We start from the raw sequence: 21,224 nt of genomic DNA, 5'->3' as shown, positions 1-21,224 counted from the left end.
TTCTAATATCACTTAGCAGAAGCTGCAGACTTGCTGGCACTTGTTTGCATGTAAACAATTCTTATTTAGGTTGTCAACCCCATTTAACAAAAGAGCTGCTGCGTGTGTCACAGAGGGGCCGGTGTCAACATGTCACTTTGCCGTCGACCGTACCTGACAATCCCAACTAAGATCAGACCGCCTCACAGGACCGACTCCAGATGACACAGGAAGAGGGGGAGGTGGAGCAGGAAGAGAGGAGTGACAGCACAGATGTATTATTCATTTACTCATCATCCCGTGTTTTTTTTTCTTCCCCTCTCATCATTCCAAGCCGACAATTTTTTTTTTAAAAACGCCTGCCCTCTGTTTTTCTGCCTACGCAAATGTCATCTGTTGGAGCGTGACTGAGGCGGTGCGGGCGAGAAAGGACGTGTTTTCAGCCTGAATTTAGATTTCCGTCGCTCTTGCCAGTGGCACTGTGTTTCTGGGCCAATCGAACACGCAGAAAAAAAAAGTGAGATGCCACCATGTGGGATTGTTCAGATCCTTGTCACTTGGGAATGGAGAGTTTACAAGTTTGGTGGAGTCGTTACGCAGAAAAAATAGTTGGGACGAGCAGAACCCAGCATGTCCGAGCGAAAATGGTGAGAAACCCTTAGGTAGTGGGAGTGAAGTTCAGAGGAACAGCCCAGCGGTGGTGTCAATTCACTTAGCAGGAAATCAGATCTGTTAGTTTAAGCTGGCGCCCATTTTAGCACAGCCTCTGCTTTAGTTTGGTGTACCCAGAGCGATGACTAAATGCCCAGTATGGGGATCTGGGCTCACCTGAAGAGAAGCAGCAATTGTTTTTCTCTGAATAGCTTTCCAAGCCGGAGGCACCTGCTGTCGGAGCTTGCACCTAAAGTCTCTGAAGCAGTAGTCATAATTATTTCAAGAGGTAGCAATGACCACTGAGCAAGCAATTCCTGCCCATGAACCGTTCTCACAGACTGCATGTACCTTGGAACTGATTTACATATTTCATTGTTTAGTTGTAAAAATTAAAAAGCAAATTTACAAAGCAAATTTCTGGAGTGGAATATCCTGGAGGTAAATAACACAGAGTGAAAGAGAAGTTAGACTACAGCTTGTGTTCAGAGATGCTATTTGGTGGAGTATTATTTGGTTCATTTGCTGGGTGTACATGTTACACAAGTTAAGTATTCATGCAGCACTAAATGTTGCACACACGGCATATATTTGTTAAATATACATTTGTGACAAATATGTTGTTACATTGCGGTCATCTATATCTAAAACCCTTGTGGTGTGGTAAAGTTTTAACTCCATAAGTGTCAAAATAGCCTTTAAGTGTTGATTGTTAACACTGTAAAATATTTCATGAGAAATCAAGGTTAACTCCTGACAAGGATTAAAAGATCAACTCACTCTCTTTAAGAGAATATTTGATGGTCTCACGCTTACACTCAACTAGAGTTGATCTGAACTCTCAGAGATTTTATTTCAAAGACCAGAATTTGCTGTGTAGATCGATTAAAAAGCAACACAATGCAAAGCTTGAGGTGTTCTTATTACTGTACCAAAGGCATTGCAAGGCTATTATTACTCTTCTAGTCTACTTAAAGCTAGCACACACAGATTCACAGCCCATTAATGGAAGCACACAACTCAATTACAGAGCTCGTGTTCACTTCCTACTGGCTATGAATTGTCCCATAGGAATGCTTGTTGTAATGAGATACTCCTTTGAAAATCTTTGTCCACATCCCAGATGCTCAAAAGTCTAATGATTTAGTAGACTTGAGTCTATAAAAGTGAGACACATATTGAATGAGCATTGGAAAAGCTCCCTTTCTCACACTCAATAAAAAAAAAAAAATGTATTGAAAGAAATAGCTCGACCATGTGGCCACCTTCCAGACAAAGTTATATAATCTACAGGGAGCCACAATTTCTTCTTCAGCCCATTCGTCTTGTCCACGCCTCTGGCCTATCTTTAATAGTGGGCCCAATCTATTTGGATAATACGCTCCCTCTTCTCTCTGTCTTTAAGCAGTGTTTAACAGTAATTTTCCCCTTCCTGAGCAGATGCTTTCTTACCCGTTCAAAGTCCTCACCATCATCTAAAATTAACCAGCGTTGAGGATTGCTCACAGGCAAATCCAAAGCTTTAACTTGCATATTACATCAACTTGTTCCTGTCCCCGTTTCCCTCGCAGGAAGTTAAATGTGTCAAACTGCACATCGGCCTTGTTGCTAAGTGGTTTGCGCTACAAGCCCTCACCGCCCACAATTACCCTGCTGACTTATTTCTTCTTTTTTTCCCCAACTCTCAACCTTTCTTACCCTTCATTTAAAAATGACCCCAACGAGTTAAGTCTCAACGCCTCTGAGAAAAGTGCAGGTCGGTGTGATCGACCAGCAGTAGAAGGGGTGGAGGGTGGGGGGGGTCCTGTGCATTCGACGCCTCAGAGAGGAGGCACGAAGTGGAGAGCAATTCCCAGTAAGGTGCCTCTGAAATGGTTCTTCAGAGGTTTGAGGGGACGATTCGGTTGGATGCATGGATGCAGAGCCGGGTTGGGGAGCTCGGAGCAGCCTTCAATCATTACATAAAACCCTGCATGAGAAAGTGGTGCAGAGGTTTTGCGCGTGTTGCTTGCATGAGCACCAGTGGACGAAAGACACTAAAAATAAATTATGCACTTCAGAAGAAAAAAAAGGTGTGGAGAGTTTATTTCATTACATCAACATAAGTGTGTTGTAAAAAAAAAAATAAAAAAAAGATGATTACTTTTATTTCACTCGCATAATTGCACACATAAATCATTTGACTTAAAACGTGGCCATAAAAAGTGTAAAGTAAAATGGTTCCATCAGTGGCTCACGGAGGAGAAGCTGCACCTGAGATTTCCTGTAATTTCCTTTTTAATTGTGATGAAGTTGCAGAGAGAGAAACAGAGGGAGAGAACAAGATCAATTAAGGCCTCTTTGTCCGTCTGCTGACTCCCGTGTCGACTCCTTCGCTCGTTTCCCTGCACCGCTGTACGAAGGGTTTAATTGAGTTTGGCTGGACCGACTGCTCCGGCTGCCTGAATGAGAGGGCCCACTGACACGGACCAGACAAAGAGATACTCAGTGTGTGTGTGTGTGTGTGTGTGTGTGTGTGTGTGTGTGTGTGTGTGTGTGTGTGTGTGTGTGTGTGTGTGTGTGTGTGCGTGTGTGCGTGTGTGTGTGTGTGTGTGTGTGTGTGTGTGTGTGTGTGTGTGTGTGTGTGTGCAAGTTACGCTGGCTTCACTCATGCTGAGATTCAGCTGCACCCTTGTTACAATGACACGGTGTAGGGCACACGCACACAGTGCACGAGGCAGGAAGCTGTAGATTAACATGGTGAAGGTGAGCAGGGACAGAAGAGCATGTATAACATGCTTGCAGCAATGAGACATGCTAAATATTCATAAAGCTGGAGAGGGTCGATGGTATTTAAGGAAAGAAAATCTAAATTTAAGGGTGTTTAAATGTATTCTTTCAATAACTTTCATGGACATTTAATGTTCTTTAAATTGTGAGTGTGTGTGTGTGTGTGTGTGCGCGCACGACAGGGCTGTTTGCATTTATATGTAGTTATGCTGACAGCTTGATGGGGAAAACATGGGCCTAAGAGAGCACTCTTGATTCTTAGTTACATTGCTGATGATAAAGACTATTAGGGAGTCAACTGAAGTAGGCAGTCTGCCTGCAAACTTTGTTTGTTCGTGTCTGTGCGGACCTTTTCCACTTTATATGTTAATTTGCGAAATTGTTTACCAGCAAATGTGTATCTAAACACTCGTGAGGCTGAGAGCGTCTGTGCAGCGGTGTATGTTTGTGTGTGTGTGTGTGTGTGTGTGTGTGTGTGTGTGTGTGTGTGTGTGTGTGTGTGTATGTTTGTCTGAGGTCCTTTTCCATCTCTGCTGGTTGACAGAGTGTGTCAGAGCTGCCTGGGAAATGATGTTTCCACCTGTGACATCTCACAAAGACAGAGAAGGACACAGTCTAGTTCTCCCTCTGTCTCTCCCGCTGTCCGTTTCTCTTCTCGCTCACCTTAATGAGAATTGACATCTATCCTCCACTCTGTCAGCCTCACCCAGATGGAGGTCCAAACCAGGGGGACAGGCAAGGGAGCAGCCCAGATAAAGCACAAGTATACATTGTGACAGTGCCCCTAGTGGTCCAAGCTGGAAAGTGTTTTTCTTTTTCTTTTTTTTGGTCCTATTTAACCAAATCATTTTTTTTTCTTACATTTGACTCCTTCAGGGTTAGAATAAAACATCTTTTGTCTTAAAACTTTTTAAGGATTTGTGGGAAAATGTTTTTAAGAAAGGAGGTAGTACGTTTTATGCAGTCTGCATCCTTATTTTTTTTTTACTGTTTTCTTTTTTCTTTTGACTTTATAATTAAAATGATTAATATTCTGTGTTAACCCCATAAAGGGTACACCATGAAACCAAAAGGTTACCAACAGACAGTCGTACATTTTAATTGTACAATTAATATATAATTGATAAAATGCACCATATTAATAATGTCACAAGTGGCTATTATCTGATTTTAACTGCACGCGCCTCATTTCCTGTTGCGAGTAGTAAAACTTCATTCAGGTGTTCAGGTGGAGTGCAGAGAAGCTCTGAAGACAGTGGTTGGTATGCTAATAGCAGCCTGTGAGCCACAGGCTACCCGGTAGTTCCTGCCTCTCACTGATGTTGTGCAACAGTTCACAACCTTCAGACTGACGAGCGTGCTGCAGACACCCCCCCCCCCCCCCCCCCTCACATACTTTAGACAAGTGCACATTCATGATTTAGAAAGATACAGATACTACCGCAGCTGAAAGAAAAGATGTCCTCTCCTTGTGTGAAAAACTGACCTTTACATTCACAGAACAATGAAGCTCTCCAAATCTTTTCATTTTGTGCTCCAATAACATTTACTAAACCGCAGCAAAAACCTTCTGCACCGCGAGTAATTCTGCGGGAAAACTGTAAAATTCTGTTCACATTCTACCATGTAATTACACGACCGTAAAGGCCTACAGCGGTGCAGTGTTAAGTTATCGTAAATTGTAATTACAGGCAATAGTGTTGATAAAGTGCACTTTTGCCGTTTCATGTAACATTTTAATGCAGGAAATACTAGATGTGGTTGATTATACTTCATCGGTCAGGTTGTGCAGAACAAATGGATGCAGATAAAGGAGCAAAAATGAAAAAAAAAAAAACGATTAGTGAAACGGTGGGTTCAACGAAACATAGCACAAGGAGGCAGAGCGGTACAATACTGAGGCGTTTCCTTTCTCTCAGAGCTTCGTCTTCAAAGCCAGGCTGCTTCGCTCGGATCCTCGCGGTGCTCTCAGAAACCTCCTGAGCGCACAGACTTGTCTTTTGTTTACTGCAGATGCTACACTGCGACGTGAGCCCTCAAATATGTTTAAGAGCTGTTATTGTTGCCTGTGAAGGACAAAGTTGAAGGCGTCTCAGTTAGGATTTGATGAAGTACCAAGAGAACATTCTTGTGAAAGTGAAACACTCATGCAGGCGTGGGTGATGGTGCTGAGCAGTGGAAAATTAACGGTAGCTGAAGTCTCAAGACACTGCAGAGTTTAGACTTAATGCAGTTAGCTGGAGAGGTGATGGGAGCACGTCTGCATAACTGAACATCTTCAAATGAAATCGCCGTAGATTTGAATCTACTGTATGAAACAACACGTTCTTTGTTTGGACAATAGACACGTGGGCCCTAAAAAAAACTAGAAATGAACTGGGACCTCTGTTAGAGAGAGCAGACACACCCTGCAACTGCACTTTATCAACCTCTGGGATGAAAACCAGGTGCAAACTAGAAACATTCCTTCTGCATCTCAGAAGAGCCTGTGTGTATCAGAGCTGCCACGATTGTACACTATAAAGTTTTCTGACAGCGCTCCACGTTCCATCCCCGAGAGAAAAAACCTTTCATCTCCTTATTTATCCAGATTATTCTGCAAAGCCGCTGAATCAACTAACGCATCGTATCTGCTTCTCTGTAAATCATTTAGACGTGGCCCTTCCTGTTTGGCTTTGAATTCAAGTTAATGAAGAAGGGAGGCAGATGCTGCTCCGAGTATTAATGTGGCGGGTCAGGACCTGATGCTCAAATGAACTTGGTGGAGATATGCAAAGTAATAATTTACACCCTTTATTTATCCAGTGCAACCTGACTGATGACACATGCTGGTTTCCATCACTGCTCTGGATCCCTTTCACACACTCTGCAAACCTACACACTGACATCCTGGACTTCACCGGTACAAACACAATCCTGCACAGCTGGCTGCGGTATCAACGCACTAAAATGGATCGAGATTGCATCTCTATGGATGCTGTAGGTTTGATTGTGTGGTACCTACCTCCCACCAACTAGCTGATAAAAAGAAGTAGAAAAATTCATAATAATACCCATAAAACTGTGTAGCAGCAACAAATAGAAGCATGCATATCTGTGCATTACCATTTTAAAAGAGATCTAAAGGCACCAGGTTGTGATACTTACAGCCAGTTTTATGTTCATTTGAGGACTGGTGTGCTACAGCAACGGTTCGTAACCATGAGGCAGCTCTAATTACGAGGAAGCGAGGGTAAAACAGGCGTCTGTCTTCACCCAGTATAATGTGAGCAAACAACGAGCATGGATTCACACAGGACACACACTATTTACGTATTAGCTGGGGATGTCAGGAGAAAAAAAAAAAGTAGGTCAATTTAGGTGTCTTGACTGTGTGTATGAGATGGGATTTCTGCCTCCAAAACAACCATTTATCTTGGTGGCCAACCCATTAACACACTAACATGTGGGCTGTATCATTCTGGAGAAACCAGAGAAGACAGAAACAGGGGAAATATCACAGAGGGAGAGGTGAGAGTGTAGATTTAGATAAGGTGGAAACTAAGGAAAGGAAAAGACATGTGAGTAGATCACAGAAAAAAACTGGTTGCTTTAGTTCTTTACTTTATAATAGCAAGTACCAGATGCTGAAATTGACTTGTGATGATCCCTAAATTAATAGAGAGAAGTAAGCTAGGATGAAATTATTTTTTTCAAGTCAACTGGCTCACTATTTTGTGACAATGCTGGTGCTAAAAAAACAAAAAAAACAATAAAAAAAAATAAGAGGGAATTAAACAGTAGACAAATAATGAATGTGTTGAAAAAGTGGACGGGAGGAGAAAGAGCCTGAATTACAATGATTTTACAAGCCGACCAGCCACACTGTGTGTGCACTGTAGGAGTGTAACCGTGGCCTTGGCAAGGCGTCTCCCATGAGGAAGGAAGGCTGCATAATACTGGAGGCCAAAGGTGAGACTTTCACAGCTCTGCACAATACATATTCAGTACGTACTGAGCCCTGGCTGCACTGTTGCAAGAGCTTAATTAAAAAGTAACAGTTCCAGTACACTGGAGTCTGGCTGATCCACATCCCCTGCTGGCTCAGTGTGCAGCTTCACACTGTGTGTGTGTGTGTGTGTGTGTGTGTGTGTGTGTGTGTGTGTGTGTGTGTGTGTGTGTGTGTGTGTGTGTGTGTGTGTGTGTGTGTGTGTGTGTGTGTGTGTGTGTGTGTGTGTGTGTGTGTGTGTGTTTTGGGCACTTGAAAAAAGAAAAATGAGAAGCAGTAGAAGTCAGTCAGAATGACGATACACACTTGGTGTGTTTAAGCAGCATTTTAGTAAAACAGAATGGTGTGTGTGTGTGTGTGTGTGTGTGTGTGTGTGTGTGTGTGTGTGTGTGTGTGTGTGTGTGTGTGTGTGTGTGTGTGTGTGTGTGTGTGTGTGACTTTGAGTACATGAATAATTCAGAATAACCCTAGGCAGTAGTATACAGCACTCTCCTGCTTTGTGTGTGCACAACATGCATGTGCATGCACATGTACAGTAGGTATGTGTGTGTTTGTGAGTGCATAGATATGCAGCGTGTGAGTGCGTTTCAGCCATATGCTGTGGACCTAATCCACTACGACACACCTCTGACATCACGTGAACAACAGGCATGCTGAGCAAATTCACTCATTCATAATAAATGAGACAGAAAAAGAGAGAGAGAGGGTGTGTGTGTGTGTGTGTGTGTGTGTGTGTGTGTGTGTGTGTGTGTGTGTGTGTGTGTGTGTGTGTGTGTGTGTGTGTGTGTGTGTGTGTGTGTGTGTCTGTGTGTGTGTGTGTGTGTCTGTGTGTGTGTGTGTGGGGGGGGGGGTCTCCAGGGAAAACAAAATAAAAATACAAAAAAAAAATAGACAAAGCAGCTCTATTTGTGGCAGCTAAAAGAAAGCGTCTATCAGTCTATTGCTATTTGCAAACATGTGACCTCAACCAGCCAATCAGAAAAAAAGCAATTATAATAATAATAATAATAATGATAATAATACAAAAAGTAAGAATCATAAACAACCTCTGGTTTTTGAAAAAGCAGTCCCTGATTCCCTTACTTCCGGTTGGATGATTGGATGTATTTTTTACACATTTGTTATCCCTGAACTCTGCAATTATAAAGGAGATATTACGTGAAGTTTTAGAGAGATTGTATCTCTTTTGAAATGTAGCAATTTGAAGTAGAACAAAAGCCTTTTATATATAGAAAAAGCAGCACATAGCTATGCTGAAGTGCTTTAATGTCATTCTGTTTTAACTCCCCTGGTGTGTTTGGGTAACTCTTCTTAGCTTTATGTCCCTAAAGAGACTCAGTCTTCTGACAAAGCTGATGATCCTTGGCCTCATTTGATTATGAGGGTGCTCCAGTTGGGCTGCAGACTGAACTCCCATGGGTGGTGTGGGGTTGGAGAAGTGGAAGTACTGTATGAGTCCCAGAGACTCACAGTTTGAAAACTGTGGCTGATCCATCATTTAATACACACACACACAAACACACAACACACACACACACACACACACACACACACACACACACACACACACACACACACACACACACACACACACACACACACACACACACACACACACACACAGAATCACACACACATGGTGTTACACAACTGCATACCTCTACCCAGATATGTACTCACATTTTAGGAATTCAAACACAACTCAGAAGCAAAATGTCATTACTAGTCCATGGCAAAGTTAGTGTATGAGATGAAAATGTTATTTCCTGGTTTGTTAAAGCAGGCAGCCATCAAAATACAACAAATAAAATAAAACAAATTATTTGTAAATCTCAAAATATTTCTGCTGAGCGTTCATTGAAGAATACGGATTCTGTGGTTTTCCAGACCAGCCTCAGAGGCAGCTGCACAAACATGCACACACATAAGTTGATCTACAACGCATATAAACACTGTCCTGCTTTCTTCCACGGCTGTCTGAAGTCCATCAACTTATAATAAATAATTCTGCCAACTCCACCGCAAAGTAAGGACCCCCCGCTGCCTACCATTCGTTCTGACTGGGCAGGTCATGGATCCAAGACACCGGGTTCTCTCCCACGAAGCCCATGTCGTCATGGGAACTGGAGGACGATTGGTCAGACAGGTGGGCAGGAAGGAGGGGCGGCCGATCGTCTTCGATCATCACGATGTCATCCTGCGGCATGTTGACAGTCGGAGAGAGCTGGTAGTGACCTGAGAGGAGAGAGACATAGTAGACATTGTATTAAAGTTTCTCCACCAATACTAAGTTTTTAACATTCAGTCAGCGGTGTCTGATAACAAATGTGAAAAAAGTGAAACTATGCTGAAGCTACTCTCTTCCACAGCCACAGGCTCATTTGTGTAAACACAATAATATTATCTCGCTGCACTAATTACCAAGATGATACTGTTTACAGATAACTTTAGCCAACACTGACTGAACTATGTGACTGTACTCTGAAATGTTCATATCAGGACATGCCTGAAGGACACCAACATTTCTCAGAGGATAAATAACAATGCTTATCGGACACTATTTTGCTGCGCTGAATGCATCCAAAGATAAGACAAGACAACATCTGCCAAATGGTAACAGGCACATGACGCCCCGTGAAAGGACTAAGTGCCCGTGAAGATTCATAAGACAAACACAGAAAATGATCTAAAGTCTCCCAGAATTCAGTGTTTTAATGTCACAGAGAAAAGTTGCAGACCCTGGTAGTTTTATCCATTCTCCTTCACGCTTCTTTCTCCAAGGGCAAACGGAAGCAGAAAAAGAGCTCCCCTGATCTGTATTCTGTCCCGCCTGACCCTCCCTGCTGAGGACTTCTTTGAATCGCTCCTTTTCTACTCCTCAGGAGTCAAAGTCAATGGGGGAATGTGCCGGCACTCAGTGCCAAGGACAGCAGAAGGGTTGTTCAGCTGCATGAGAAGTGGCATTACAACACAGAGGTGAAAGATTTCCTCTGAAAATGTATCAGTGCAAGTTATAAATATGGATACACTAGTTTTGGACCAATCAAACCAAGACAAGTGACGAGATGCGAATGCAGCCACACACCTGCTTACCATTACACAAAGGTTTTCAGAAAGTCTGGACCTCCTCTGATCTTTGCTTTTGTTTCCATTATCGCAGAGCCATTTAGCAAATTTAATAGCTTCGGAACAATTGTGTGTAATCACTAACAGCAGACAACAATATTTACTCTGGCAGGATCCCAACGTGAATCTGAGAGTCATTTCATTTCACCCGGGCCCTACGCATGATAAATGCACACTGTGGAAGTAAATCTGAGCCCCAATCAGCACCACAATGAGGTGTAGGGTTTAGTTTAGGTATTTGCACACACACAAGAAAAGTAAAGAAAAACAAAGACAGAAAACAAAGCAGCTGTGTGGGGGAGGACAGAAGGCGAGGTGGCCTTATACAGGTCTCCTATAAGAGGAGTGGAAGTTAAACAGCAGAAATCAAGAGGAAGAGGTGCACTCTATAGGTTATGTGTCTCATATGTCAGGGCTCGTATCAGCAGCCTGTGAAAGGGGAGATCTATTATACCCTGTGTGAATACATGTTTTATACCACAGACCTCAAATAGTGCTGTTGTAGTTAATAGATTGAATAAAATAAATGAGATGCAATTTTACTTTGCAACTTCAATATTATTATTGCACCATCAGGATAGGATTGACTGTCTTAAACTGTCTTGTGATGTTGGGACTTGAAAACTTTCCTCAAAGTCTCACCATGTACTTGAACATCTGTTAATTGATTCTTTTGGGAGCCTTTGGTCTTCGGACTACTCAACTGAACCGGTTAAGATGGCTGCCAAGACTGTACAGGTGAAATGAAGGCCATTTCTCACCCGGGCAGCTTGACTGAAAACCACAGGTAATTGAAATCACTCCGTACTGTAAATCAGCGGGACTGGAGGAACGGCTGTGATCGACTTCAGGAAGTTAGTTAGACTAAGCTCGACCTATCACTCTCACAGCAGGCAGACCGAGAAGATAGGAGGTAAATTAAAGCTCCACTGTCAGCATTTATCATTGTAGGGTTTTTATACGATTAGTTATAATGTAATTATTTTGCATAGAAAATACAAATGTAATGATTTCTGAAGTAATTGACTATTGCAGTTAAAACAACCTCTTCTCATCAAATCAAAACCAGTGAAACAGTGATTGAGGGGCGTTCAAACAGCATGTTTCACATTTAAAGAGGGGCAGAATGTCACCGTTCAAGACTGAGAAAGGCACCAGGGTGGGTTTTCTTTGAGATTTGTGGGGTTTTGCCCCATGAATTCGTCCCCCAGGGCCAGACTGTTAAAGCGTCTGATGGAAAAAACAGTCAGGACAAATGACCTGATGGCATTTGAATTCTCCAACTCGCCTTCTCACAGCACGTTAAAAATGCAACAACACAACGGTCTGGAGACCTCTTGCGAGATGTGGCTCTCTGACTCCTTTCTGACAGTAAATTTTATTTGCACTCAAGTTTTGGATCCATGGAGAAATCAGACAAACCAGTGGTCAGAAAAACCCAGATGTAACTCGGGTGCTGATGTTGATCAAGTGACGTAACTTGGGCTACTTAGTCAGAAAGGTTATAGTTTCCCCCTACTCTGTGTACATTATTGAGCTGCACTCTGTTCACACGCAAAAGGAACAGTCTTAGAACTTATCGATCGCCCCTCATACAGTGTTTAGCTGTATATAAAGTACATGAAAGAGATTACTACTGCATTTATAGTGTTACTTGTGAGTGATAATAGAAATGATCATTTTTAGAATGTATTTTCTATTCCATCTGTATTCTCTCGACTTTATTATTTCATGTGCCAGGTTTGTCCTGCATATTAGTTCAGGTTTGTCCTCGGAGCCCTTGCACGGCTCCTCCAAGTCACTTCTCAAACACTTTTCCTTCCAAATTTCAACACTTTCCTCCTTTGTTGTCAGAATATGCCTCACAGTCAGTTTAGTTAAAGTGAGTCTGCGTCAATAAGAGATGCCCTGCGGTTGTGCATCCACAGGGGGTTTTCTTATACCAGCCTTCACACTCCCTCAGTTGTGAGGTGGAGTTACCTCTCGGTTGCATCAGCAACACTGAGAATTTCCCCTGCAGCAGCAAACTGGAACTGCACTGTAAAAGGAGTGTCTTTCTATAAAAGGTCTAGTCTGTGTGTGCGTTCAGTTACACAACACATGGACGAAGCATATGCTTGCATTCACAATATGTCCTTTTAAAGACAATACATTACCCATAATCACCCTCCATTCACCCGTGTCAGCAGACCACTTTTGCTGGAGGACACGGTTTTAATTAGAACGTCTGCAAGCTTCTCTCGCAGCCTCGTGAAATATTTCCAGTCAAGACCCCTCGACACAAGTGGCTGGCACTACAGATGAGGAGTTGTTAAAGTCGTCCAGCTTCCCACTTTGCTAAGTAGCTAAAAGACATATACACATACGTAGAATAAATGACGGGTGGACAGGTAGAACCGGGGCCACGCTAAAGCTTTGAAAGGTGAAAATAATTAGAGAAATTGCAGCACTTGCTTTTCTGCAGCTATCAGCATAAAACACATGAAGGGATATCACAGCCCTCCCACCCCCCGATATATTTTTTGTAGCATACATGACTCTGAACACGAGTGTACAGCTAAACTAGGACAATGAAAGAGATCAGACTAAGGTCATCTCAAGCAGACCAAAGGAAAATGACTCACGGAGAGCAGCATGTTGATGCTCTTTGGTTCAGAAAACAGAGTGGGCAGAATTGGAACGGAGGCAGAAGCTGGAGAGGCACGCAACTTTTCAACACCTCGGCGCAGCAAGGTTTAGATGGAGCTGCTCACTCGCTGTTTTAACACCATTGTCTTTTAGCAGCTCCTCACAGCGGGTGATGAGAGGAAAGAGAGCAGGTGACAGAAGTAGCAGAGAGATTTCTCTTCCTGCTGCCAGACAGATCAACAGACAGAGGACATGTGGGTTTGAGCTAGAGCAACACGGGCAGCTGAAAGTCATGACTGATTATTCTGAATGCAAACAAATGCTGATGAAATGACGACCGTATATATTCTCATCTTCTTTTATGTACGTTACATCGTTTTGTTGAGGGACGATCATCTTAGCTTATATATCACGTTTGAGGCAACTTTTTTGCGAGCTGTTCTCTCGTCTCATGGCACCACAGCAAAAATAACCACAAGCATCTGAACCTGAGTACTGTGACTGCAATTACTGCTTTCACCAACTGCTCTCTTGGATAAAAATCAAGCTGCTGTTATTCAGCCCGTGATGACCTCTTCAGTCCTGGAAACACTGGAGCCTTTTCATGCAGTTGTCTCCATCTCAGTTCGTGGAATAAAAGCACAAAAATAAAGACATTGATAGCACGATGCCATCGCAAATAATCAGCAGTCACACCCATATTTTGGAGATGTGTTTGTGAGGTCACTTGGGGACAAATATGACTTTTGTTAATGGTTCACATAAGAATGGCTCTTTCACAAAGGCTCTGTTTGATAGAGAGCTTTTGGTTCGTGTGTCCCATTGATGCAGCGAAGGAAAGAGCTGCCTGGCAACATGGTTGTGTCACCGTGGTCTCTGTCACGCTGTAATTAAAGATAGCTTCTCATGAGTCACACTGACAGAAGCACACACACACACACACACACACAGACACACAAAATACCCACTATTTTAGTTAGCATCCTGCTAAAAACAAAACATAAGTTGTTAGAGCTGTATGCCATGTCGCAATAGTATTGTCATTTGAAGACTAACCGGGATCACAGTTAACAGCTGAAACACATTAAAGTCAATGTGATTACTGCGGCTGTTAATTTTAATGTTACAGCATTAAATTTAATTGTAGCTGCGGCTCATAGACGACATATTTTCATCCCTGAAACGCCCCACACTCCAACAGTTTGCAGCACCTTCTGCTCAAATGCTACAAAGAGCATCCTGAAAGTCACATGTTTCTGTACTGAAGCACACGCAGCCCTCTGGCCAGCCGAGCTCAGTGCGGGGAAGCTGTTCCTCGATATTGAAGTAGAGATGTTCTTCCCTCGAGCAGAGAGCGAGGACAGAGACAGATGAGCTCTGCGGCTCCAGAGGCCACCTGGTTGCATCCATCCAAACGGATCAGACCGTCACTCTCCTCTTTCTCTGCCCTCTGACCAAGCATCGCACGGTGAAACATTGAGCTGTGAGGTGAGGGGTCACACTAATAGACCCACTCCATCTTCTTTCTCCTCCACGGTTTCCTCCATCTTTGTCCATCACACACTCTCACACTTTCTTTCCTTCTCTCTCTTCCTCCCTCCTTCTGTGACACTTTGGCCTATTGATCTAACTGGAGGAGCGATCATTAGTTGATCCACGCTGCCTCGGCTATCAGACCCATACATGGATAGAAGTAGGTAATCACCCTGAGTACATGCCAGCGGAAACAAGGGCCTTTATATACACCAGAGGATACCGGTGCCATTTTTTTTAACATCGCTCCACCGTGTTCCACGAGGGATTCCCTCATCATTGTGATTGATCAGAACATTTAGCAGATTGGCTGTCTCACTTCGTTGTAGAGAAACGCAACATGTTGAGGATATGAACGATGACACCACACACTGAGACTTACAGAGAAATATGGAGTTTATCAGTGATTGCACTGGACCCAGGAGCAGAGCACTCAGTAATAATCATTATCTATATCGAGACCCCGGCTGGAGGCTGTTATCACATAGATCGTTGTGAATATTGTTACTGTGTGCTTGGAAAACTTAAGTGGTGAGAGTTAATGTAAAATATCTCCATGTAATGAATGGAAGTTGTCACTACTGGAAAAGATGATCTTCCGTGCATCTTCAAACTAAAAATCTTCTCTGCCATATGTTCCTATAATGAGGTTAAAAAGGTTTTCCTACTCCATAGGTTGGCCCATCGAGAGTGCTGAATGAAGAACCACCTTCCCATTCAAGCCTGTTATTTAGCCTTTAAATGCCATTTCAGAGAATTTCATTTCAAACCACGCCAACCTATTCAAACTATGCTCGTTTTAAGTCCAGGAGGAGCCTGCTAAACATCCACATTAAAGACTAAGACATACTGCATGCTTGATTAATGTGTAACGTGATGATGGAAGCAAATGGCAAATGAGTCATCCACGAATGCAACAAAGTAAAAACACCTGAGTAGAGAATAAAATGCTCTGTATGTCACATAGCAGTTTGGAGGTCCACCATACGTCACTTTATTGGACCAAGAAGAACAACGAAGCCCATCTCCAACAAGTGCATAATGTAAACGATGCTCATGTCCTTGCAAAAATATGTCAAAAGTGCACAGTGCTAATGTAATTATAATGTGTTTTTTTTCTCGCTTTCTCGAGCTAGATTTATTCCCAATGTCTATCTTCAAACAACAACACAAAAAAAACAATTACAATATTGATGGCTGGGTTCCATTTAGCTGCTTTAATTTCAGTGTCTGAGGGAATAGAGCGTATTAATTAAACACTGTTATCTGATTGGCACTCGGCTGATACCCAAAACCCAGATCTCAGTATTGTCATCGGGACTGAAACAGTCGGATGGTTGTATCCCTACTGTTTAAGTTAAAATGGTTCATGTGAAAAATGCCTCTCCACTGAGCGTGTCCATCAACATTCTGGTCCTGGAGCTGGCTGAGCACCAAGTTAAGAGAGATCACTGTGCCTCACGTGGCTGAGCACACAGGGAGGATGAGTGCAAACTGTGAAATACTGGAGGTGAGGGGACGGCAGGGTCAAGTCCTGGGCAGACAATCCCACTTAAATGCCATTAGGAGAGGCTAGGGTGTCTGGGTCATCCAGAGGTTGGTGGGATGATACATGTTAGTCTATGTGTGTTTGCAGTTGCATTTTTAACCTTGTAATCCTTAAAAGTCTTTAAAATGATAAAAATCCTACAAAATGTGAATTTTTTTTCTCTTTTGTGCTTCTATACGTGACTAATTTTGGATTTGGATCAATGTGTGTCTGCAGGATTTTGCACCTTCCCCTGCACTGCACACATTACATCCTGTGAACACCTACCTTCCTGTTTGACAACAGCACGAGTCCGCTTGCCTGGTTCCCACCTCCGGCCTCCCCCTCCCACCGCTTCCTTACTGGTGTGACAGTCCGAGGTGTGCATTCTGAGCTTGGTAAAACCGCCACATCCACAGAAAGCGTCGATCCACGCACCTCAATTTTCACCTCAGCGTGTGGACGACGCACCCAGCGGCAGTTTTCAATTAGACAGAACGGAAGGCGAAGCCGAGTGTGATGCTAACGACCTTTGCGTCAAACCCCGGCTGTCGCTGTCACGCAGCAGATTTCACCCAGTTCCACATTTCCTTCACTTATAATGCAGCTTTTCTTCTTTCTCTCTGTTTTTCCTTACGAGCGAGAAAGCCTCGCTGCCGTTTCTCCGTGCCTTCACCTCCAGAGGGCACGAGGAGGGTGGTTGGAGGCGAAGCAGGAAAGAAAAAGTGTCAGGAACTCATTTCATTTGAAGGAGTCAAGCAGAGCGTACTGTACATTCGCCACCTGCTAGCTGTGGATTCAGCCTCGGCCACGACCCGACGATGGGCGGGGTATGCATGTCCGAAGCTAAAGCTGACTATCACAGCATTGCATGGTTTACTGAAGCAAACAGAGAATGGGATTACCTCCAAGTATTGATTAGCTGAATTACACACACAGCACATAGTTCTCAATGACAGCCCAAAATACGACAGGGAAGATCACAGCAAAATGTCCTCACAATCAATATGCCGGCACTATTCCAGCTTAATAGCACCTGTCTCCTGTGCCATTTGGAGCTTTTCTTTGCTGTTGCCATGGCAATTATAATTCCTATAATTCATTCAATTGCACCAATCTTCCCCAAGACCTCTTCCTACTGTTTCAGAGGAAAGGCAGTGGGCTACCTGTGACTGCTGCAAGGAGACAAGACAGTCCAGCTCCTAATCAATACTTGGGTAGGGTGAGATAAGGACTCCATCGGACAGTTATGAGCAATATTTTTTTACAGAACATAGACAGCAGAACAATAACAGTCACGGCTTGGCAGAAAAAATGGAGTTTACAATTTGACTGTATTGACTTGCTGCCATTTGTAATAACTAACAATCATAGTCAGGTCTTAATTATTGCGCAGAAAAGCCATTCCATCCCATTTACCTCTGTGTCTCGGTTCATTTGGAGCAGCATAGACAATATAATGGAGCAGAGCTGCAGAGGAGGGAGCCTGATTTAGTTAGAAGGTTCCTCTGTTGTCCTTTTAAAGGATGAAATGCCGCAGAATTTTGTCAGTAATCACCGAGTACTCTGAAGAAGAAGAACCAGCTCACATCAGTGGGAACTCTGTATTATAAGCTGATGTAGAGGTTGTACGTGAGTGTGCGTTTGTATGTCTGTGTGAAACTTCACACCTCTGGCCTTCATGAGTCAGTAATTTAGTAGGTCTTGATACAGTCCACATCAAGCTGTCAGTCAAGCCCTGGCGGCTGTTTGCTTCCTGACCTTGCTGAGGTGATCTCAACATCTGTCCTCTAACCACAACTGTCACATCTCACACACCAGGCAATAAGTCTGAGCCCATCTGAAATAACATGTAGCAGAAGATAGAGCGGAAACAGCTACCCTCTGTTTCGCCTGCAGACACTCACCATCCATACTGGAAAATACATTTCACAATGTCTGACAAAGTGAAGAGATAATTAATATTTCATATTTTCACAACATCATGCATTGCCCTAATAGCAGGTAGCTGCAATACACAGGCTTTCATTAAAAAAATATATATCTTTCAATGTCTCTTTAGGGAAACAAAACGATCTCTCAGTTATTTTTTTGGTTAACAACAACCGAGTGTGAATGTGTATAAAATATAGCGGCTTTAACCCATATGTCTTTTCTAAGTGTATGCATGTTAAAACATTTCATTTAAAATGTCAGAAAGTCATAATATTGCCATCATCACGCCATTCATTTAAAAAAATAAATGTTTATAATGTAAAAGGATTGTTATCATGATATAGCACACCACTAATAGGAGGTAGAGCCAGATGCTGTATTATTTATAATATGTAATGTATAATATATGGGAAATATAATAGTACCTAATGTGGAGCCCTCTGTTACTCCAGAGGATGAGGAAAATTACATTATCATTTTGAAGGCAAAGGTAAGAGGACCGTCTCAAAACAAAGACATGTTCTGAAGGCAGGAATTCAGATCATGTTATTTCCTGAGTCTAAGATACAGAAAAAAAATCATGTGTCATGATCAAAAGAGCATATTCTGTGCTATCCTGCTAAAATATGAAAGAAATGTACAAAGGGTTGAGGGGACATATTTTCAGCTCATGTGTGGCAGCATTTTTAAAGCGAGATGAAACTCAGAGTTTGACTAGTGAGCTGTTAATTACCAAAACATCATCTGCGGCACCTTCAAAGCTTGTAAGGGAATAAGGTCGAAGAGACATGTACACGGTTTTATATGTGTGACATTTGTGTATTTACCTGGAGAGACAAACTGGTTTAAAGTTGTTGAAAACTCAGGAGCATGAATTTAACTGTTTGATTAACTTATTTTGAAAGTGTCTTAATACATGTTCACATGTATGATGCTGCTTCAGTGTGAGGCTGCAGGGTTGAGTACTGTATTGTAATAAACTTCTCAGGTGCTGCACTCTACCTCAGCAGTGTTGTGATGCAGCGATGGATAAGAAATCAACTGGCACTGCGTGAGACATTTAAATATGAGAGATGTGTCAATTTAAAACATGAAGACCTGTCACAGAAAGTAGGCACAGGTTAATGAGGGCATGACTCAGAGGCAGCCTGAAGACACAGAAGGAATGGAACTGGCATGTTCCTGCAGCGAGAGGAGCCGAGTCAAAGATCTGAGACTGCGCTGAACTTCCACTGTGATAACTTACTGCTTTAGCAACCCCTCCGCCCCCACACAAAACTTTTCCACTTGGCTCATTTGACTCCTACTCTCCAGGATGAGATGTGAGCTGGGTGCCCTTGAAGTTTCAATAGCAAAAAAAAAAAAAAAGCACTTTTTCATCAGTGTGTTCATGATCAGAGCGCCGTTCTGAAAAGCCAGCATCGGAAAAGCCAGTGAAGTAAATAAACCAAACTGAGAGGAAAACCCGAACAATTTGAGAACATTTGATTTGGAATGGAGGAGAGAAACACAATGAAAGAGGAGAAACAAAAGAGAAGGGGGTGAGAGAGAGAGGGAGACAGAGGCAGAGAGAGTGTCAGGGGTGAGCCCTATTGATCTGGAGGCTTAATTAACCATCAGATGCCTCTGACACAGTCTCTGATCTTCTATGATCAGTGGCAGAGTGGCACCGCTCTTGGGGGAGATGGTGGGGAGGTTATAGAGCAGAAACAGGAGACTGAATGGGAGAAGGGCAGAAAGGGAGAAAGTGTAGATCATTGATAGATTACAAATTCACTTTGCAGAGTGCGTAGAGAAGGTGTAAGGAGGTGAAAGAGGAGACAGACTGAAGATGAGGAGAACATGAGGACGCAGTCGACAGAAAAATGGTGAAAAACTGGAGGAAGAAGAGAGAAGAAGAAGTGTGAAAAAGTGTGAAAATTAAGGCATGATGGAGACCAAATGATGTCAAAGAGCTGTGTATGAATCTAACGTGTATGTTGAGAAAAGAAGTGTGGATTCATTTGACAACTCTGCGTCATTCCCCACAAACACACGCGCCTCCCACTGATGTAATCGCCTTCAGCTTGCGTGTGCATGCATATGTGAAAGGTCCGTCGATGTTGAGATGACGGCAGTGACTACTCGAGGATTGAATTGCCAATTCCAATACACCCGAGGAGCCGAGATCTCAGCCTCTGATGTCAGCCGGGTAGAATGGGAATTGACCCGAGTGAAACCAGTCGGGAGCGGAGTGAAGGTGGGTAGGACTGGTGCTGACGTTAATCCCTGAGAGGTTTGAGTAGTGAAATAGCACACTTTGGAGTGTGATGAGGGGGGATGAGGCTTTGGAGGTGATGCTGGTTGGGGCTTTAAAGGAAGAAATGCGCTTCAGACGGGCTGGTGTTAATGTTGAATTGATCTGCGAATGTCAGATTACTGACAACGCCAAGTCATGTGGAAAATATATTCAATATGCATGAGGTTAGCGGGTCAACACACCTCCCATCAAGGTCAATGAGCACAGAAAGAAATCTAAATTTTGTTGAGTAGCATTTGAAAGAGCATGAATATAAAATGCTGATTTATCAAACTCACCAATACGTCCAATGGAATTAGCTCGTGGTGTGGCGATGCCGTCCAAGCCCTCAGTGGATTCATAGAGAGAGTGGGAGATCCGGCGCTCATGGTTGTCCAGAAGAGCGTTAACAGGATGCTCCAACAACGGAGGACTGCCGGGGGCTTCCTACACGGACCAGGACAGAGGTGGAGGTTTGTTTTTCAAATGTGTAAACTGCTGAAATGAAGGCAATTTATCTTCGAGTACCTACCTTAAAGGTTCAGCGTGAACAATTTAGGGGCCGAAATTGAATATTATATGCATTTTTATGTTTCCATTAGGGTACAATAAACTGAAACTAAGAATGTTTGTGATTTTGTTACCTGAGAATGAGCCCTTCATGTTGCACCACCATATTTCTACTGTGGCCGAGAACGGACAACTGAAACACTGGCATCACAACATGCCACTATATCCTACACACTTGTCCTTTAAGAGCCAACTCTTTGATTGTGTGACCATATCCATTACATGCAGTATACATACAC

The 21,224-nt window shown here is 43.0% G+C and overlaps 1 protein-coding gene across 1 annotated transcript in view; it reads right to left on the bottom strand.

Annotated features, from left to right (window-relative positions):
* pard3aa (par-3 family cell polarity regulator alpha, a) overlaps nt 1-21,224 on the bottom strand; it is a 365,970-nt gene that overhangs the window by 125,435 nt on the left and 219,311 nt on the right. Inside the window, exons 15-16 of the mRNA XM_069698055.1 lie at nt 20,715-20,862; nt 9,436-9,622 (exon numbers count right to left, since the gene is read on the bottom strand). Of these exons, the coding sequence (XP_069554156.1) occupies nt 9,436-9,622; nt 20,715-20,862 (335 nt within the window). The remainder of the gene's footprint in view (nt 1-9,435; nt 9,623-20,714; nt 20,863-21,224) is intronic.

The sequence above is a fragment of the Brachyistius frenatus genome, unplaced genomic scaffold, assembly GCF_029030835.1.
Source record: "Brachyistius frenatus isolate BFR_SWC_R1_liver_20210118 unplaced genomic scaffold, ASM2903083v1 Contig_25, whole genome shotgun sequence".
Taxonomy (NCBI): Eukaryota; Metazoa; Chordata; class Actinopteri; family Embiotocidae; genus Brachyistius; species Brachyistius frenatus.
Note: the sequence above shows the minus strand (reverse complement) of the source record. Positions and strands in the feature narration are given on the sequence as shown.